At 51.6% G+C, this 14,012-nt stretch overlaps 4 protein-coding genes across 4 annotated transcripts; 2 read left to right on the forward strand and 2 right to left on the reverse strand.

Moving 5' to 3' along the window:
* Positions 1 to 1,455: 1,455 nt before the first annotated feature.
* On the forward strand, positions 1,456 to 3,090 carry AYO21_06836 (hypothetical protein; the record flags this gene model as incomplete). Its single annotated transcript, XM_022656795.1, has 3 exons — positions 1,456 to 2,105; positions 2,161 to 2,274; positions 2,325 to 3,090. The coding sequence occupies 3 exons, from the start codon at positions 1,456 to 1,458 to the stop codon at positions 3,088 to 3,090; spliced, it is 1,530 nt and encodes a 509-aa protein (XP_022510910.1).
* A 2,848-nt stretch (positions 3,091 to 5,938) lies between these two features.
* Positions 5,939 to 6,972, reverse strand: AYO21_06837 (hypothetical protein; the record flags this gene model as incomplete). Its single annotated transcript, XM_022656796.1, has 4 exons — positions 5,939 to 6,390; positions 6,468 to 6,638; positions 6,698 to 6,868; positions 6,927 to 6,972. The coding sequence occupies 4 exons, from the start codon at positions 6,970 to 6,972 to the stop codon at positions 5,939 to 5,941; spliced, it is 840 nt and encodes a 279-aa protein (XP_022510911.1).
* A 1,322-nt stretch (positions 6,973 to 8,294) lies between these two features.
* AYO21_06838 (hypothetical protein) lies at positions 8,295 to 10,593 on the forward strand (the record flags this gene model as incomplete). The annotated part of the gene is made up of 2 exons (XM_022656797.1): positions 8,295 to 8,528; positions 8,590 to 10,593. 2 exons carry the CDS (start codon positions 8,295 to 8,297, stop codon positions 10,591 to 10,593), a joined length of 2,238 nt encoding a protein of 745 aa, XP_022510912.1.
* Positions 10,594 to 11,645: 1,052 nt separating this feature from the next.
* Positions 11,646 to 12,937, reverse strand: AYO21_06839 (hypothetical protein; the record flags this gene model as incomplete). Its single annotated transcript, XM_022656798.1, has 2 exons — positions 11,646 to 12,662; positions 12,716 to 12,937. 2 exons carry the CDS (start codon positions 12,935 to 12,937, stop codon positions 11,646 to 11,648), a joined length of 1,239 nt encoding a protein of 412 aa, XP_022510913.1.
* Positions 12,938 to 14,012: the final 1,075 nt, after the last annotated feature.

Below are 14,012 nucleotides of genomic sequence, written 5' to 3' on the forward strand. Positions count from 1 at the left end.
GCTATATAAATGTCTGCATGTCGACGTCCGCGGTGAGCGCCCACGATTAAACCAACCTGCCGATCACACATCTGTTGAAGGCATGCCTAAGTGAGTCAGCAAATTACTTCCCATATGCAGCCTTCGAGTTATATTCTTTGCTGTGTGTTGGCATGCATGCATAAATTTGCGATCCGCGGTTGAAGCGCGATGGTTTACGCCAAATCAGGACTTCTACTAAATATGATGAGTAGCATGTGTCCAGCGCTGCCATAACCTATCAAATTTCAGTGTACCTTCAAAGTCTGGCTCCAGGCGTAAGCTTGGGGGTTGACTTACCAGCTTCTCGTCTTTCCTTGTGTAGGGGACTGGGACTGTTGCTTCGTAAACCATTCAACCGCCTTGAAGACAATTTGTATCTGCTTCTTTCGAACATCGAGTTCATCTTTCCTGAAATCGCAGCGCAGTTGCCAGAGACAAAATCTAGCTGACACAGCATAAATATAGCCAGCGTGCAACGCGTCTTGTTGCTGTGAGCGAGTTAAAGGAAATGCTCCGAGGCTTCTCTTTCATTTCCCCGAATATGGAGCGTGTCTTTGTTGGATCGACCACTGTGCGAATTGGCAATGTATAAGATGTACATCTGCCATGCCAGTTTCGTGTCTCGATTGGGGACCTGTCAAGATGGCACCTGAAGTTGAATTTAAGCTCTTTGGTACTAGAGTCCTTTATTGGCGCTCGAGTTGAGCATGCTGGAGGTTTGCGAAACCGAATTGAGAACCTCTTCAGTAGTAACTGCGAATGCAGTATTTACCGATCAAGTGTCCATTGATGGTATGGGAGTCACTAAGGGAACCGTACGAGGGTGTACTTCTCTTCCCAGGATGAACTCGAGGTGATGAGTGAACAATGGCGCCGCAGATAAAGTGTTGGAAAAGCCGACAAGTCATGTATGTAAGCGAATATTCTCGGAGGAATTGTCATATACTTTCTCCCCGTCCAAGAGCCTCTTCACTTCCTGAACTTTGCCCGTCGACGTATCAGTACCTGGCCGGCTAGTCATCTGCAAAGATGTGGTAATGCTTCCTTGATGATAAAGGACGGAGAAACTGCGCAAAACTCTTCCCCAGCTCCCTTTGGTCCCTCAGGGCGTCGTCTTACGCAAGCAGGCTCGAATGATCCGGCATTGGTAGTCCACCCATGCTCTCGTTCCCACGTCCATCCGCAACCAGTCGGCAGATGTTATTTCTGTGGGGGAGACCACCTCAAAACTAGTCGCAGTATTTGGAGGAGTTACGACGTGGTGACCCCAACTCATCATGCATCTCCATGGATGTCCCTCACGACGATGATAGCGCATTTCACCGGTCGACACAGGATGCGACGGTCGCAGACCCTCTACCTGTTCCCTGATACCCGCAGGCCCCGGTCAGGAAGTGGTATTGTCAACATCACGGCCGTTCTCAGACAACCAAGATGCCACTGATTCGAGTGGGAATTGTTGGCGCCGGCATCGGTGGCCTGGCCGCTGCCATTGCCATTGCCCGCAGTGGATGTAACGTCACGATCCTCGAGCAGGGTGTCGACATAGGCGAGATTGGCGCTGGCATTCAGCTGCATCCCAACGTATCCCGTCAACTGATCCGCTGGGGTGTCGACAAGATCATTGAGAATGACCTGGTCGAGCCGGAAGAACTCAACACTTGGGACTGTGGGAGCGAACTGCGCTTGATCGGACGCACTGATCCGAAACAGGTCGCGAGGCAAGCCGGCTTTCCCTGGTGGGTGGTCCGTCGCGACCATCTCTACACGGGACTCGCCCAGTCGGCCTCGGAACATGGCGTCAAGTTGATCATTCAAGCGAGAGTGGAACACATCGACGATAGCTCGTCCCCTGTGATGGTCGTCACATCCTCTGGACAGACGTACGAGTTTGACCTCTTGGTCGGCGCGGATGGCCTCAGATCTACCGTCAGACAATATCTCTATCCTGGCGTCATGCCATATCCGCCTAACAAGCTATGTGCCTATCGAGGCGTGCTACCATTCTCTTTGATCTACAGAGAAATTCCCGAGGCAAAACTATTCGTCGGTAACAGATTGGACACTTGGGTCGGACCAAAAGGGTGTGAAACATGACTGCTTGGAGCTGCAGAGTTGAAAAGCTTACAGAAAGGACAGATATGTGCTGACCTATCCTACTTGCGGAGGAAAAGAGCTGAATGTCGTGACCGCAGCCGAGTCCAAAGACTATGTGACCAAAATGGAAGACATCAACATCGAAGACTTCTACGGGTAGAGAGGTATAGCCCCCATCTCAACATGGCTGACCATGTCCGTGACAGGTTCTATACCAACTTCCATCCATTCGTCCAGAAGCTCCTGCGTCTGGTCAAATATACCAAACGCTGGCCTTTGCTGCAAACACCTCGAATGCCGTCCTGGTCCAACAAAGCCAAGAACATTGTCATGATAGGCGATGCAGTTCATGCAATGCAGAACCATATGGCCCAAGGTGCGGGAACAGCTATTGAAGACGGAGCATTCCTGGGCCAGGTCATTAGCGAGGTAGCCCGCGGCGCCATCGACGTGTCGGAAGCCGTGACTCTGTTTGAACAGAGACGGATGCCGAAAGCATGGATCAAGCAACAACTCAGCCTCCAATCCGGGTCAATGTATACCTTGGCGCGACCGGAGGATCGTGAAAAGCGCAACCGAGCGGGCAGGTTTGAAGTCGCCCGGTGGGAGGACAACCCAGCCCGACAGGAGCACAGCCATATCGAATACCGCAATTGGCCGGTGGCCCGTTGCCTCGAGACGGCCAAATCAATTTGGTATTACGATGCCGAAGGAGACGCCGACAATGCAGTGCTGGAATATTTGATGAACAAGGGCACCGTGGACGGTTTCACTCAGATGAGTGAGAATCTAAGCCACAAATGGAGTTCGATCGTGTTTGGAAACGGAGTCGACGGCAGCTGGGTCGAGCCCCAGGTCGACTACCAGCACATGAAGAGCTCTCTCTACAGAAGCAACGAAGCCGTGAGGGATGGGATACAGGAGTACGGTCTGCATGAACAGGATTATGATCGTTTCGGAAAGGGGTTGTAACTGCGCCAGAGCACAGCAGGTAATGTTAGCAGGCGCCAGTGCCGCAAATAATTAGCTTGTAACCTAAAGACCTACCACCCGGTTAGTGTCTTACTAACTACATCTTTTAACGTCATCGATGTGTCGAATAAGGAAATAAAGAGCACAAGCAAAGGCGGGGTTGCGGTCTGCAGCCACAATGATCAGCTGCGCCCCAGGCTGCCCAGTTAATATGAGCTGAGATGCCCCCGCTTCTGCCTGCGCCCAACGCTCTCACCACTCTGTACCACTCGCTTTCTGTGCCTTCATCCTCCGACATGTGAAGCTTACAATGGAGCTTCCAAGCTCTCCCTCTCGGTGATTGGCACAGCTCAAAACTGATCAGCCTGACCGCATCTCTCAACCCAGAATGCCCAGTCAGAAGCTTAGCGGGCTTGCGGGGTCTTGTTCGAGGCTGTGAGGGATGGATGTGTTTCCACGCCCAAGTCTGTTACCCTCGTTTTTTTTTTTTCAATCGACCAAAGTCTCCAGTCCACCGGCTCATCAAGCTGTATTTTCCCTGCATGCACCCAGAATCCACGGACTTTTAGTCGTTAGTTGCATCCACCTTCATCTTGCGCCCCGTCCCAAAACCGTTGTCCGCCCTGTTCCGCACATCCCATTGGGAAGAAACACGCGCCTACAGCCGGCGAGCCAATCTAGAGAGGGGATGTCATCTGCCACGTTTTCAATGCCAGGCATACGAGCTCCATCCCGATAGGTGCGGCTTTGCTTTTCTTCTTGCTTGTTGCTCCCTCACTGCATCATGGTGTTGAACCGACCACGGTCCAGGCAGATGCGCCCATGCTTGGTTCTGCTCAGCCTTATCTACCAAGTCCTGTAAAAAGAAAAGGACAGAAGCCATCGACCACGACTCACAAGGCTTCACTCTTCAGCCTCTTTCATCACATCTCAATTTCCTCTTTGCACTTGCAGGCGACATTTTCTGCCATCACAGATTCCTGCCAGAGAGAGGTTGATCAGAGATATAATGCTTCGGTCATACAAAGCTCAGCAGGCAGCTAAACTCTGGAACAGTTGTCCTGCAGCAGACCGTCTCGTCTTCTTCAGCGTTCCTCCAAAGGTATCTTCTGATAGACCTTTTCTGTTGCGGAAGAGCACATACTAATCTGAATGCGTCGTGGAGCTCGACTTGACATCTGGCCTAGCCGATAGCGAGCGGAAAGAAACCATCGAAGACAGAAAACACGCCAATATCACGGTAACGAGTGTCTCCTCTGCACACTCCTCTCGGAGAAAGACAAACATTACCAGTCTCCCACACGAGATCATCCTCGACATTGCTACGTATCTTCATCCTGTTGACCGCGTCTGTCTCGGACTGTCCTGCAAAGCCCTGCTGTACTCAGCCCTCCCTACCCTAAATGTCACGCGCTCAGACTGGCTGCGCTTCCACGATCAGCGATACAGCTTTATCCTTCCTCATTTGCCTACCCTCTATGTACGACTCGCGCACGGCTGGGTGCCCAAGGACAAATTCCGCTACTGTTACCGATGTTCCAAGATCCTCCCGCGGTCGTATGAATACTTTTGGGTGAGACTGCGCAGGGCAAAAAGCCCCAGGTTCCGCAATGGGCTTGGAATATCTGAGGATGACTGGAATGCCCTCGGCAAAAGGGGGAAATATGCACATTTGGTTCGACACTGGTGCTATTCGCCCGAGGAAGACAGCAGCGGCTTCTTCTGTTGTCACTGCTACTATCGGGAAAAGGACCGCATCCACTGTCCTGTATATTGTCCCTTGTGTCTAGAGAAGGACCTGACATGGTGTCCTCCCAGGAGGCCGTGGGTGAGGAAAACCTTGTACCGGGGATTTCGGGCATTAGGAACGCCGTTTGAAGTGGTTGCTTATTGGATGCTCGTCTGTGTGGTCTTGACGATCAGGTTCTTCTACGATCAGGCAGTGCGATGCTGGGGAGCGCTGCGTCAACATCGCTCCCTCTTGGTGCACACTTAGTGAGCTCTACGCCATTGGGATGTGGTCGATCCGTCCTTCCCAAGGCAGGGTTCCGGACATGCCCACGTGGCGGCATTGGAGACCCTTTCGATGTGTAGGACCATGTACAAGTATGAAGGGCACGGATGGTGTTTGAAGAGCATGACGGTCGGCTCAGTATGATTTCGCGGACTGGCGCACGATGGCGGGATCACGGCCAACAGGGCGTGGATGAGTTTCCCAGCGCGAACAGGGGCCATACATTCAGACTGACAGGACTGAATGTCTCGAAGAATCACAGGTAGAAGATTTTCCGCCCACAATCTATAGAGGACACTTGTGAGAGAAGAACAATGACAAGGGGGTTGATTTCACATGTGTCTGTCTGGGTGAGATGTCTCGTATTTGAAGATATGATTCGGATGCGGATTCGGATTCGACTCACTTCCTCACTATGAACTACGAAGTGTAAATTACGAAATTATGACCGAGACTTTGTTTCTACATCATGCCAGAAGAAAATCCTGTGATGATGTGCAATGAAGCAGTAGCAGAAGCAAAGGCAGTGGCAGTGGCAGTAGTAGACAAAAGGAAAATGTTCTTTATGAAGATTTAGACGACTAAGGAAAAGAACAAACGTACATGACAGGGCAGGACAGGACAGGACACATTGGCAGTAATTACAACTCACAGCCCAATCGCTGGCATCGCAGATTATCTCGTCCCAAAGGGTATCATCTTTGCCATCACCATCACCATCACCATCCCCATCCCGACCCCATCGACCTTCGCTGGTGGTAACGACTTGCTTCGCCTCAATCAGAAGACAGTGTTGTCAGTTTTCCAACTCTTTTTGGAACCCATCCAATCCATTCATCGCAATTCGTGCGGCGCAACGCTATCTGGATCAACAGGGTGATTGTGTCCCGCCGTCACGGCGTCGTAGGTCCGCGCGTGGCTCCCTTCCGCAGGGTCGATCGAGTCCCTGCTCAGTGTATCCGAGGTATGTCCACTGCCCGCCTCGATGTTGCTGGTTGCAGGTGGCCCCTCAGGCCGGCTCTCGATCGGCGCTAGCTTCTCGCCGTGATAGCCGCTGTGAGAAGCGGCGGCTGCGGCGTCTGGCGCGACGGCTGAGCTACGGCGCCTCGTTGCGGCGGCAGAGGCACCTGTGGTCGCTCCTGAGATGGACTGGCGGTTGCGGTTGGCCATAATATCAAACGGGTCGGAGGAGAGCTGGAAGAGGGATTGCTTTCGCTCGCGGACCTCGTATTGTTCGGCGGGAGTCATGTGGGCGTCAAGAGGGGCGACATTGGCGATCTCGGCGGCTGGTGTTTAGAGAATGGTTAGGGGAATTGATCAAACGGGTGCCGATTGTAGAAGCATTATAGAGAAAGGCTCATACCTGAGACACGTCGGCGACCGTAGTATGGGTCATCTTGGGGTGACAATCCGCCCTTTTTGCTGCTGCTGAACTTTCTGACGTCGACACCTGTGGCGCTATACTTGCGTTCGCGGTTCCAGTATTCCTCTTCGGGGCTCAAGCCAGTGAAGCCTACATTGGCGATCTCGGCTTCTGTTTCCACTTGTTAGCTTACACCGCCCGCGAGGTTGGGGACGTGTGGAGTGACAGACTGCTGACCGGCTTTCGACCATAGTAAGGATCGCTAAGAGGCTCAATACCCCCCTTGAGACTGTTGCTGAAACGTCGTACATCTGCTCCATGTGCAGTGAACTTCTTTTCACGGTTCCAGTACTCTTCTTCTGGTGTCAGCCCAGTCAGGCCGACATCCTTGACCAGTTCATCTGCACAAGCGCCCGCAGTTAGCATCGAACAAGAGGCATCATTCCAACACAGCCTTACCAGGAACAGGCTTGCGGTTGTAGTAGGGATCTGCTGCTCGAGTCATGGTCAGTCAGGAGAAGACCGCAGTCAGCTTGTCCAAAGGATTGATTTTGACAAGAAAGTGTTGTGGAAAGACGAGGATAGGTTAGACCAGGGGACCGCACAAGGCCATTCTATACATTTTGACCAGGACCGTCGGAACCCAAAGGAAGAGCTGGGGATTACGAGGTGGGGGGTGGCAGGCATCAGGCCATGACAGACACAAGAAACTCCGTAAGAGAGCGCTGGTGCTTGACCTCAGGCCCAAAATGACCTGGGTTTCGTATATCAGCGCATCATCGTTGGTTGACGGTTGGCGAGAGTTTGGTGGTGACCTCGATCTTCTGTTGTCCATGCACGCTGATGTTGTCCCCACCACTCTGGAGCGACCCCGCCTGAAGCAAGGGTGGATGCGAGGAGAACATGGGGAAGTCCCTAGCGACGAGCCTGTGAGATGCGAGATAGGCTGGATACTCGGCATGCGAGGACCACAGCAGAGAGGCCATCATCCACCATCCCGCGACGGGGCTTGTCCATGCATATTGTTGACGTAGCTGGGGAAATACTCCGTGAGAACATGACTCTTTGTGCCCCATCGTGCTTTACCTGGTCGGGCACTAGTTGGTGAGATCCCCCAACTTCATCGCTCAGTCTGCTTGTGCTGTGGTGGTGTTGTCCCTTCTCGTGCCTTGTCTGCAATCGAGACATTGGCGGTAGATCTCGCTCTTGCATCCGCATAAATATTCGGCTATTTTCCTGCTTGTGTCTCGATATTACCGCCGCGGCTAGGGTATGGTTGAGGCAGGGAGAAACGATAAAAGGGCGTGGTGAAAAAGGGCCGATTGTGAGAGGTGCCCTAGACTAAGATTGTTGAGCAAAGCCACCCACGTCAGCTGCTTTTCGCTTCTTCTTTCTTGAAGACAAGCGACTTGGTGACAGTAGGACGAACGTAAGAATCATACAAAGGCAGGACATTCTTGTCATCTCGTCTTCTACAGCTTGAGTTCCGATGGATATCGGATGCACGCCCCTGTTAACAAAAGTCATGGCATTGTATTGATGCGTGACAACTTCATAGTGCCAAAATGGCACAAGGCACATCAGCAACAGGGAGGCCGTCTGTGACAAGAGAGTGTTGTCTCGATAATGGTGATGATGGTCTACAATCATCCATCCTGCGACTGAGTCTGACGCCCACTTGGTTGCAAACCCTCGAAATCGATACAGTTGCCTGAATGGTCTGAGAGGTTAATCAATAGTGATTCTGCTTTTAGCGGTAAGTGAAGACTCGTCTTTCATTCCTCGCGTCCTTGTCACCTTCTTGTCTCTCTCTCTAACGGTTGTGTCATGACGCCCTGCAGGTTCTTTGCCAGGGGCAATTGTGCCCGCGGCACAGATTGCCGCTTCGACCACACGCAACCTCTCCCTCATCGTCGCGCCTCCGCGGGCGCCGACACTCCAACGCCGCCCAAGCCTCTTTGCAGGTTTTACGCCCGGGGAGCGTGTCGAAACGGCTCTGACTGCCGTTACCCCCACCCTGCGAACTCGGACAACAGTCTGAGCCAGGTGGCTGCTGGGACTGTAAGTCATTTGACTCGACAGTTCGATACTCAGGATCCGGTGAGCTAATCTGGTTATATAGCACACGCACGATTTGTCTTTAGCCAACGGCATCTCTCAAATAGAGAGGTTTTTCAAGGGAGCCCGCGTCCGCATCGGCGAAGGGACTCAGATCCTCGATGTGAAGTTCCCATCAGACGACACTGGTGTACGTGGACATCCACCGACCACGAAAGTACAAGTCTCGACCGTTCTCTGTTCATGGTACAACCCTTCAAGAATCGTGTGGCTCCACTACCGAAGCAGTCGTTGGGCAACAAACGCCAGTAAGAGATTTGAAAGAAAGCTTCAAGGCCGTCAGGTTACAAGCAAGATACAACCTCCATCCAAGCGGAATGGGCGGCCAAAGTCGATCTGGTCGGTGCAATTAAACAATGTCTCCGTCGAAACCACGAAGAAGGATCTACAGGAGCATCTCAGAGGCGTTGAGCCAGACGATATCGTGTTTGGGAAGCCGACTTCACAAAAAACCCAACAGGAAGCTGTGGACTGGGTCGAAGGGCACCTGATGCAGACTGGCCGCAAGCTACGGTCGTTCAACGTCGAGGCGACTGCGTCTGGCTCTCGCATGAAGGCATTTGCGTGTTTTGAATCCCCGTCTGACGCCCGAGATGTGGTCGCCCTCGCACAAACCAATGTCCCAGACCTAGGGTCGAGATTATTTGTCGAAACAGTTGCCGCTGTGGCAGTCCCAGTCCTCCGCGACCTTCACTCCGTCCTCAAGGATAAATTGGAGGAACTCCAATCCAACAACAAGGGCCAGGTCAGCATTTCTGCACATGTCCACCGCGAGGTCAAGCTTGTCATGTTGAGAATCTATGGGCCAAAACCACAAGATGTGGCGCGTGTCAAATCGAAACTCGGAGAGATGTTGACTGGCACAGTTGTGCTTGACGATCGCGGCTCGGCTTTGTGGCATGACTTCTTTGCCAAAGACGAAGCCTTGTCATGCTTTAAATCTATCTCTCAAGACGGCAAGATCTTTATTTATCGGGACTTGCGAAAGCAACAACTTCAGCTGTACGGTTTGGAGTCTCTATTCGAAGAAGCCCGCCGCACAATCATCCTACTTCTCAACTGTCACTCATCAATTCATCTGATAACTCTAGAAGGGAATCTCTTCAAAGCGGCATTGTCTGGAGGTTTCCGCCGCTTGGTCAGGAAATTTGGCAGGAACAATGCAATAATGGACATACAGCGAAAACCGCCAGCCATAATATTTCAAGGTAGTCCTCGTGAGACAGAACTGGTCAGGTCTCTCCTTTTCGACCGTACTTTCAAGGACGCAGAAGTCCACCAAGCCGATGATAATGAGGAATGTCCCTGCTGTTTCTCGACTGTTGAGGATCCTGTCAAAATCCACTGTGGCCATACCTACTGTCGCGGTTGCTTTGAAGGTCTATGCGAAGAGGTGAAACATCACAAGGTCCCAATCGTGTGTTTCGGGAACAGCAGTCACTGTGGTCAAGTTGTTTCTTTGAAAGAGCTCAAGGAAATTCTCCGCCACGACAAGTTCGAAGCAGTCTTGGAGGCATCCATTGGCGCGCACATAAGATCCCAACCCGATAAGATGCAGTACTGCCCGACGCCTGACTGCCCGACCATCTACAAAGTCTCGGACGAAGCCAGTGTGTTTACATGCGTCAACTGCTTGACATCGATCTGCGCCAAATGCCGAAAACTGAGTCACGACGGACTCACTTGTCAACAGGCCCGCGACGAGAGCACGGCATCTCGCGAGACGGAGCGGTTCAAAAAACAAAACAACATCAAAGACTGCCCAGCCTGTGGGACAGCAATGTACAAGGAAGGAGGCTGTAACCACATGGTCTGCCAGGGTTGTGGCACGCACCTTTGCTGGTTATGCCTGGAGAGGTTCACAGTTGAACTCGAGTGCTATCGCCATTTACACGATGTGCACGGCACGATCGGCAACCTGGATCCCGCCGAGTTGCAGAGAGCCGAATTGGAACGCGCAGACTTGGATCCGGGCCTGGTGCAGCAGATCCTGGGACAATGGTTGTAGGTAGGCGCAAGCACACAAACACACAAATGCCGACTACGGACAGCTGCATCGCCTGTGTCTGTTCACTGGCGTATGGACATCCACCAAACACGCCACGGATGCCGAGAACTCTTGACACATCGGGCGAAAAGACGCTCAGTTGGCCATGTCATCTGTGCTGGATACTCCAAAGTGAGGTAGAAGCTGTTGGTGACTATGATATGGGACAGATGAACAAGGGAAAACAAGTGTTTTGAGGATCACCCACCAAAAAGGAGGTACATAATACTGGCTATCATGAAATCGGTTCGACACGGGGCTGTTCGGGGGGAAGAGCTTATCAATCAGGTATCACGATATTCGTCACCGTCACGGCTCCCATTCTTGCCCTTGTGGACAGTGACAGAGCCAAAGAGGAAAGGTAAAGAGATGGTCAGTGGTCAAATAGCACGGTGCAGTCACAAATACTCGGTATGCCAAAAGGAAATTCTAAATCCTTTCCGACTCTTTGCATTCCGCACTTAAAAATTCAAGGATGTCAAGTCAATCATTTCCTCCATGAGGTTTACAATAAAAGTCCACAGCCAAACCAAGGCAGTTTCCTTTTTTTTATTTGACTCGAGTTCCCTTTGGGCCCAGTTTCCATAACCATTCAATGCTCCATGAGCTCCAGCACTAAGCATGTTGATAATCCAATCTCACAATAACTGATCGTTTTGGTTTCCGGCGCCCATCCCATTGACAGACCCGAAACTTCCTACCTCTCAAGACCTCTGCTCAAGAAGGGAATCACCATTTGACATCGATCTCTTTCTCTCTCCCTAGGTCGGTCCCCGGTATTAAAGAGTGATTTCGCTGTTATTTCTTTCCCCCCCAATTTTGATAGAGGATATCGATGCTCGGAAACATGACAAGAACGCTTGCAATGCACAAAAACTAATCTCACAATTCTGACGGTAGTAGAAACACTTCTGTGTGTGCTAACAGAACAGTATGACGCGGTCGAAGCGAAAAGCTGAGAGGATCATTCTATCTTCTTGAGCGTAGTGAGCCTCGCTCAAATCAATGGACATTCAGTATGCTTCGCGGCTCCATTGCTGAGTCGAAGTCGGATAATGTGAGGTAAATTGTTGGTCCACAGTGGTGGGAGTTGGTGTAGGAGGTGCACATTGATTAGGGGCGTTGAAGGTCTTCTGTGTCACGCCGAACATGTCACCCTCAGGAGTGATAGGAGGTGTGTACAGACCATGCTGGACCAATGACGGGAACTGAGGCTTTTGAGGTGTGGCATAAGTTTGAAAGTATTCAGAGCCTGCGGGTTTGGTGATAGCGGAGGGAGGGCTGAGATCGTAAGTCGGAGTCAACGGAGCTCGGGAGGCCGACATGGCAGCCTTTTGAGCCAGGAAGTTGGTCAAGACTCGAGAAACACCAGAGTAGCGCACCGAGGCATACTTGCGTGCCAAAATGCCCGAAGGCTCTTGAACTTTTTGTAGCAACTCCATCACGGTGGTGCTGCAGAAGTGAGCACCAAACTCATTGGGGCGAGCTTGAGGTCGACCGAGGATGTGGCGAGCTAGCACTAGAGCCGAAAGGGCAAGGGTGTGTGACTGCTTGGACACAAAGTCTCGGTGGTAGAGGGCAATCTCTAGGATGTAGAGGGTCAAACTTTCTGTCTCGGGGTCGTAGACGTTGTCCTTGACGGCCAACCGCATAAAGGCGTCGACAGTAGGATGTCCAATGGCCCAACCAAGGGTAGACAAAACATGCCACTCCATTTGCAAGAACATGTCGTCGTCATACAGCGAACAGCACATGGACTTTAGCTCTTTGATTGTCGGAACCTTCTCTTTCTTATCTCCATACTTTGCCGCGATGAGCAGTGCAGCACAGCCAACAAGCTGATAGTGACGCTTGTAGACGACACGTTTCGAACAGTAGCGATCGAGGAGGTTGATTGTAAGAAAGAGAGTCTCGGGTAGGAGCTGGAAAGCTGTATGGGCCTCGACTAAGAAATCGAGGAGGTAGGGGCGCATGTACCATTGGATTTCGGTTTGGATATCGATTGCGTCGACGTCGGGCATGGTCTCAGCCTTGAATTAAAGTGTCAGTCTAAACTCACGTGTCAATGACCAACGTTACTCACGTCCACTTTAAGCATATGCTCAAGCATGTCTTGCTGGTATTCATCTGCATCTCTTCTCGACATCTCCGACGCCATCAGGTGCTGACGATGTCTGGCAATTTCTTTGTCATGGTTTGGGTTCTTAATGACTGGGCGGCGGGGTTCGTCAAAGACCTCGACGATGCCACTCTCGTAGCCACTGTCGTTAGAGCCGAAGGATGAGATTCTGTTGTTGAAAGCCATGATTACAAGATTGGTGAAATGGCGGATGAATTATCAATTGGAAGTGAGGCAGAGCAGAGGTGAGATATCGAGATTGCTCGAGGGGTGAAGATTAACGACGGATAAAAAGTGAGTGACAGTCGTGTAGTTGGGAAAAGCTTTGAAAGGAGTGAAATGATCGGACGCAATCAAATGTTGCTCGCGAGGCTGGAGGTGGCCAGGAACCAAGGGAGTTTAAAAGTGTCTTTTCTAGACTTGGGAAGCTGGAGCGTGCGTGGTGTGGTTAGCAGGCCGGTGATAGGTAAGTGAGGTGCTAGGACATACCGAAAGGGAGAAAGGGCACGGCGATTTCGAAATCCTTGTTACTAGGGATCAACACGAATGCTCTTCATCTGGCCAAGGATTGGTATGCCAAGTAGATTGACTGCTCGTGCGTAGGTTCAGCAAAGGTCGAATGAACGACTCCGCCGGGGTGTGATTGGGGCCTTGGACTGGAATGCGGGTTGAGGAGGCCGCCAGAGGAGACGGGATTTTTGCACTGGGAAATCTAAAATGAAGTCAGTCCGCTGATTGAAGGAATGGAGAAAAGAGCACCGACCTCGGTATCTGAAAAGCACGTTGGCTATTCTAGACTGTGGTGACCTCGTTCTGCTAAGGGAGACGCAAATCTGCTTGAGAATATCTGGTCAGCGAACACTTCCCAGGCTGCGTTGAAAATGTGGGGGCGTGGCAGAAAAAGGGTCAACAAGGTCATGGGTCCAGCCAGTCGAAGCAGTGATTGCATGTGTCGCTCAGGGAGTCCACCGAAGTCCAAGGTATAGATGATCAAGGGCAACACCAGGTCGAATTCCTCTTCCCTGGAGCGTCGTTTGGGCCATCTGTCTCTCCTTTCATGGCAAGAGGACTGTCGAGCTATAGGGGCTCAATCTCCTTTCTGAGCATCTGGTCAAGGAGGCTCGACGAGGTACTGCATCCCTTCTGACAAGATCGTCCAGCACACTTTGAGATTGTTTAGGTCCTCCTCTTGATTTCACCTGCACAGGGCACCGCCAACTCATGTTGAGATCTTCTCCTTTATATCAAGGTGGGTGAGGGG

Source organism: Fonsecaea monophora (assembly GCF_001642475.1).
Source record: "Fonsecaea monophora strain CBS 269.37 chromosome Unknown Scaff49, whole genome shotgun sequence".
Lineage (NCBI taxonomy): Eukaryota > Fungi > Ascomycota > Eurotiomycetes > Chaetothyriales > Herpotrichiellaceae > Fonsecaea > Fonsecaea monophora.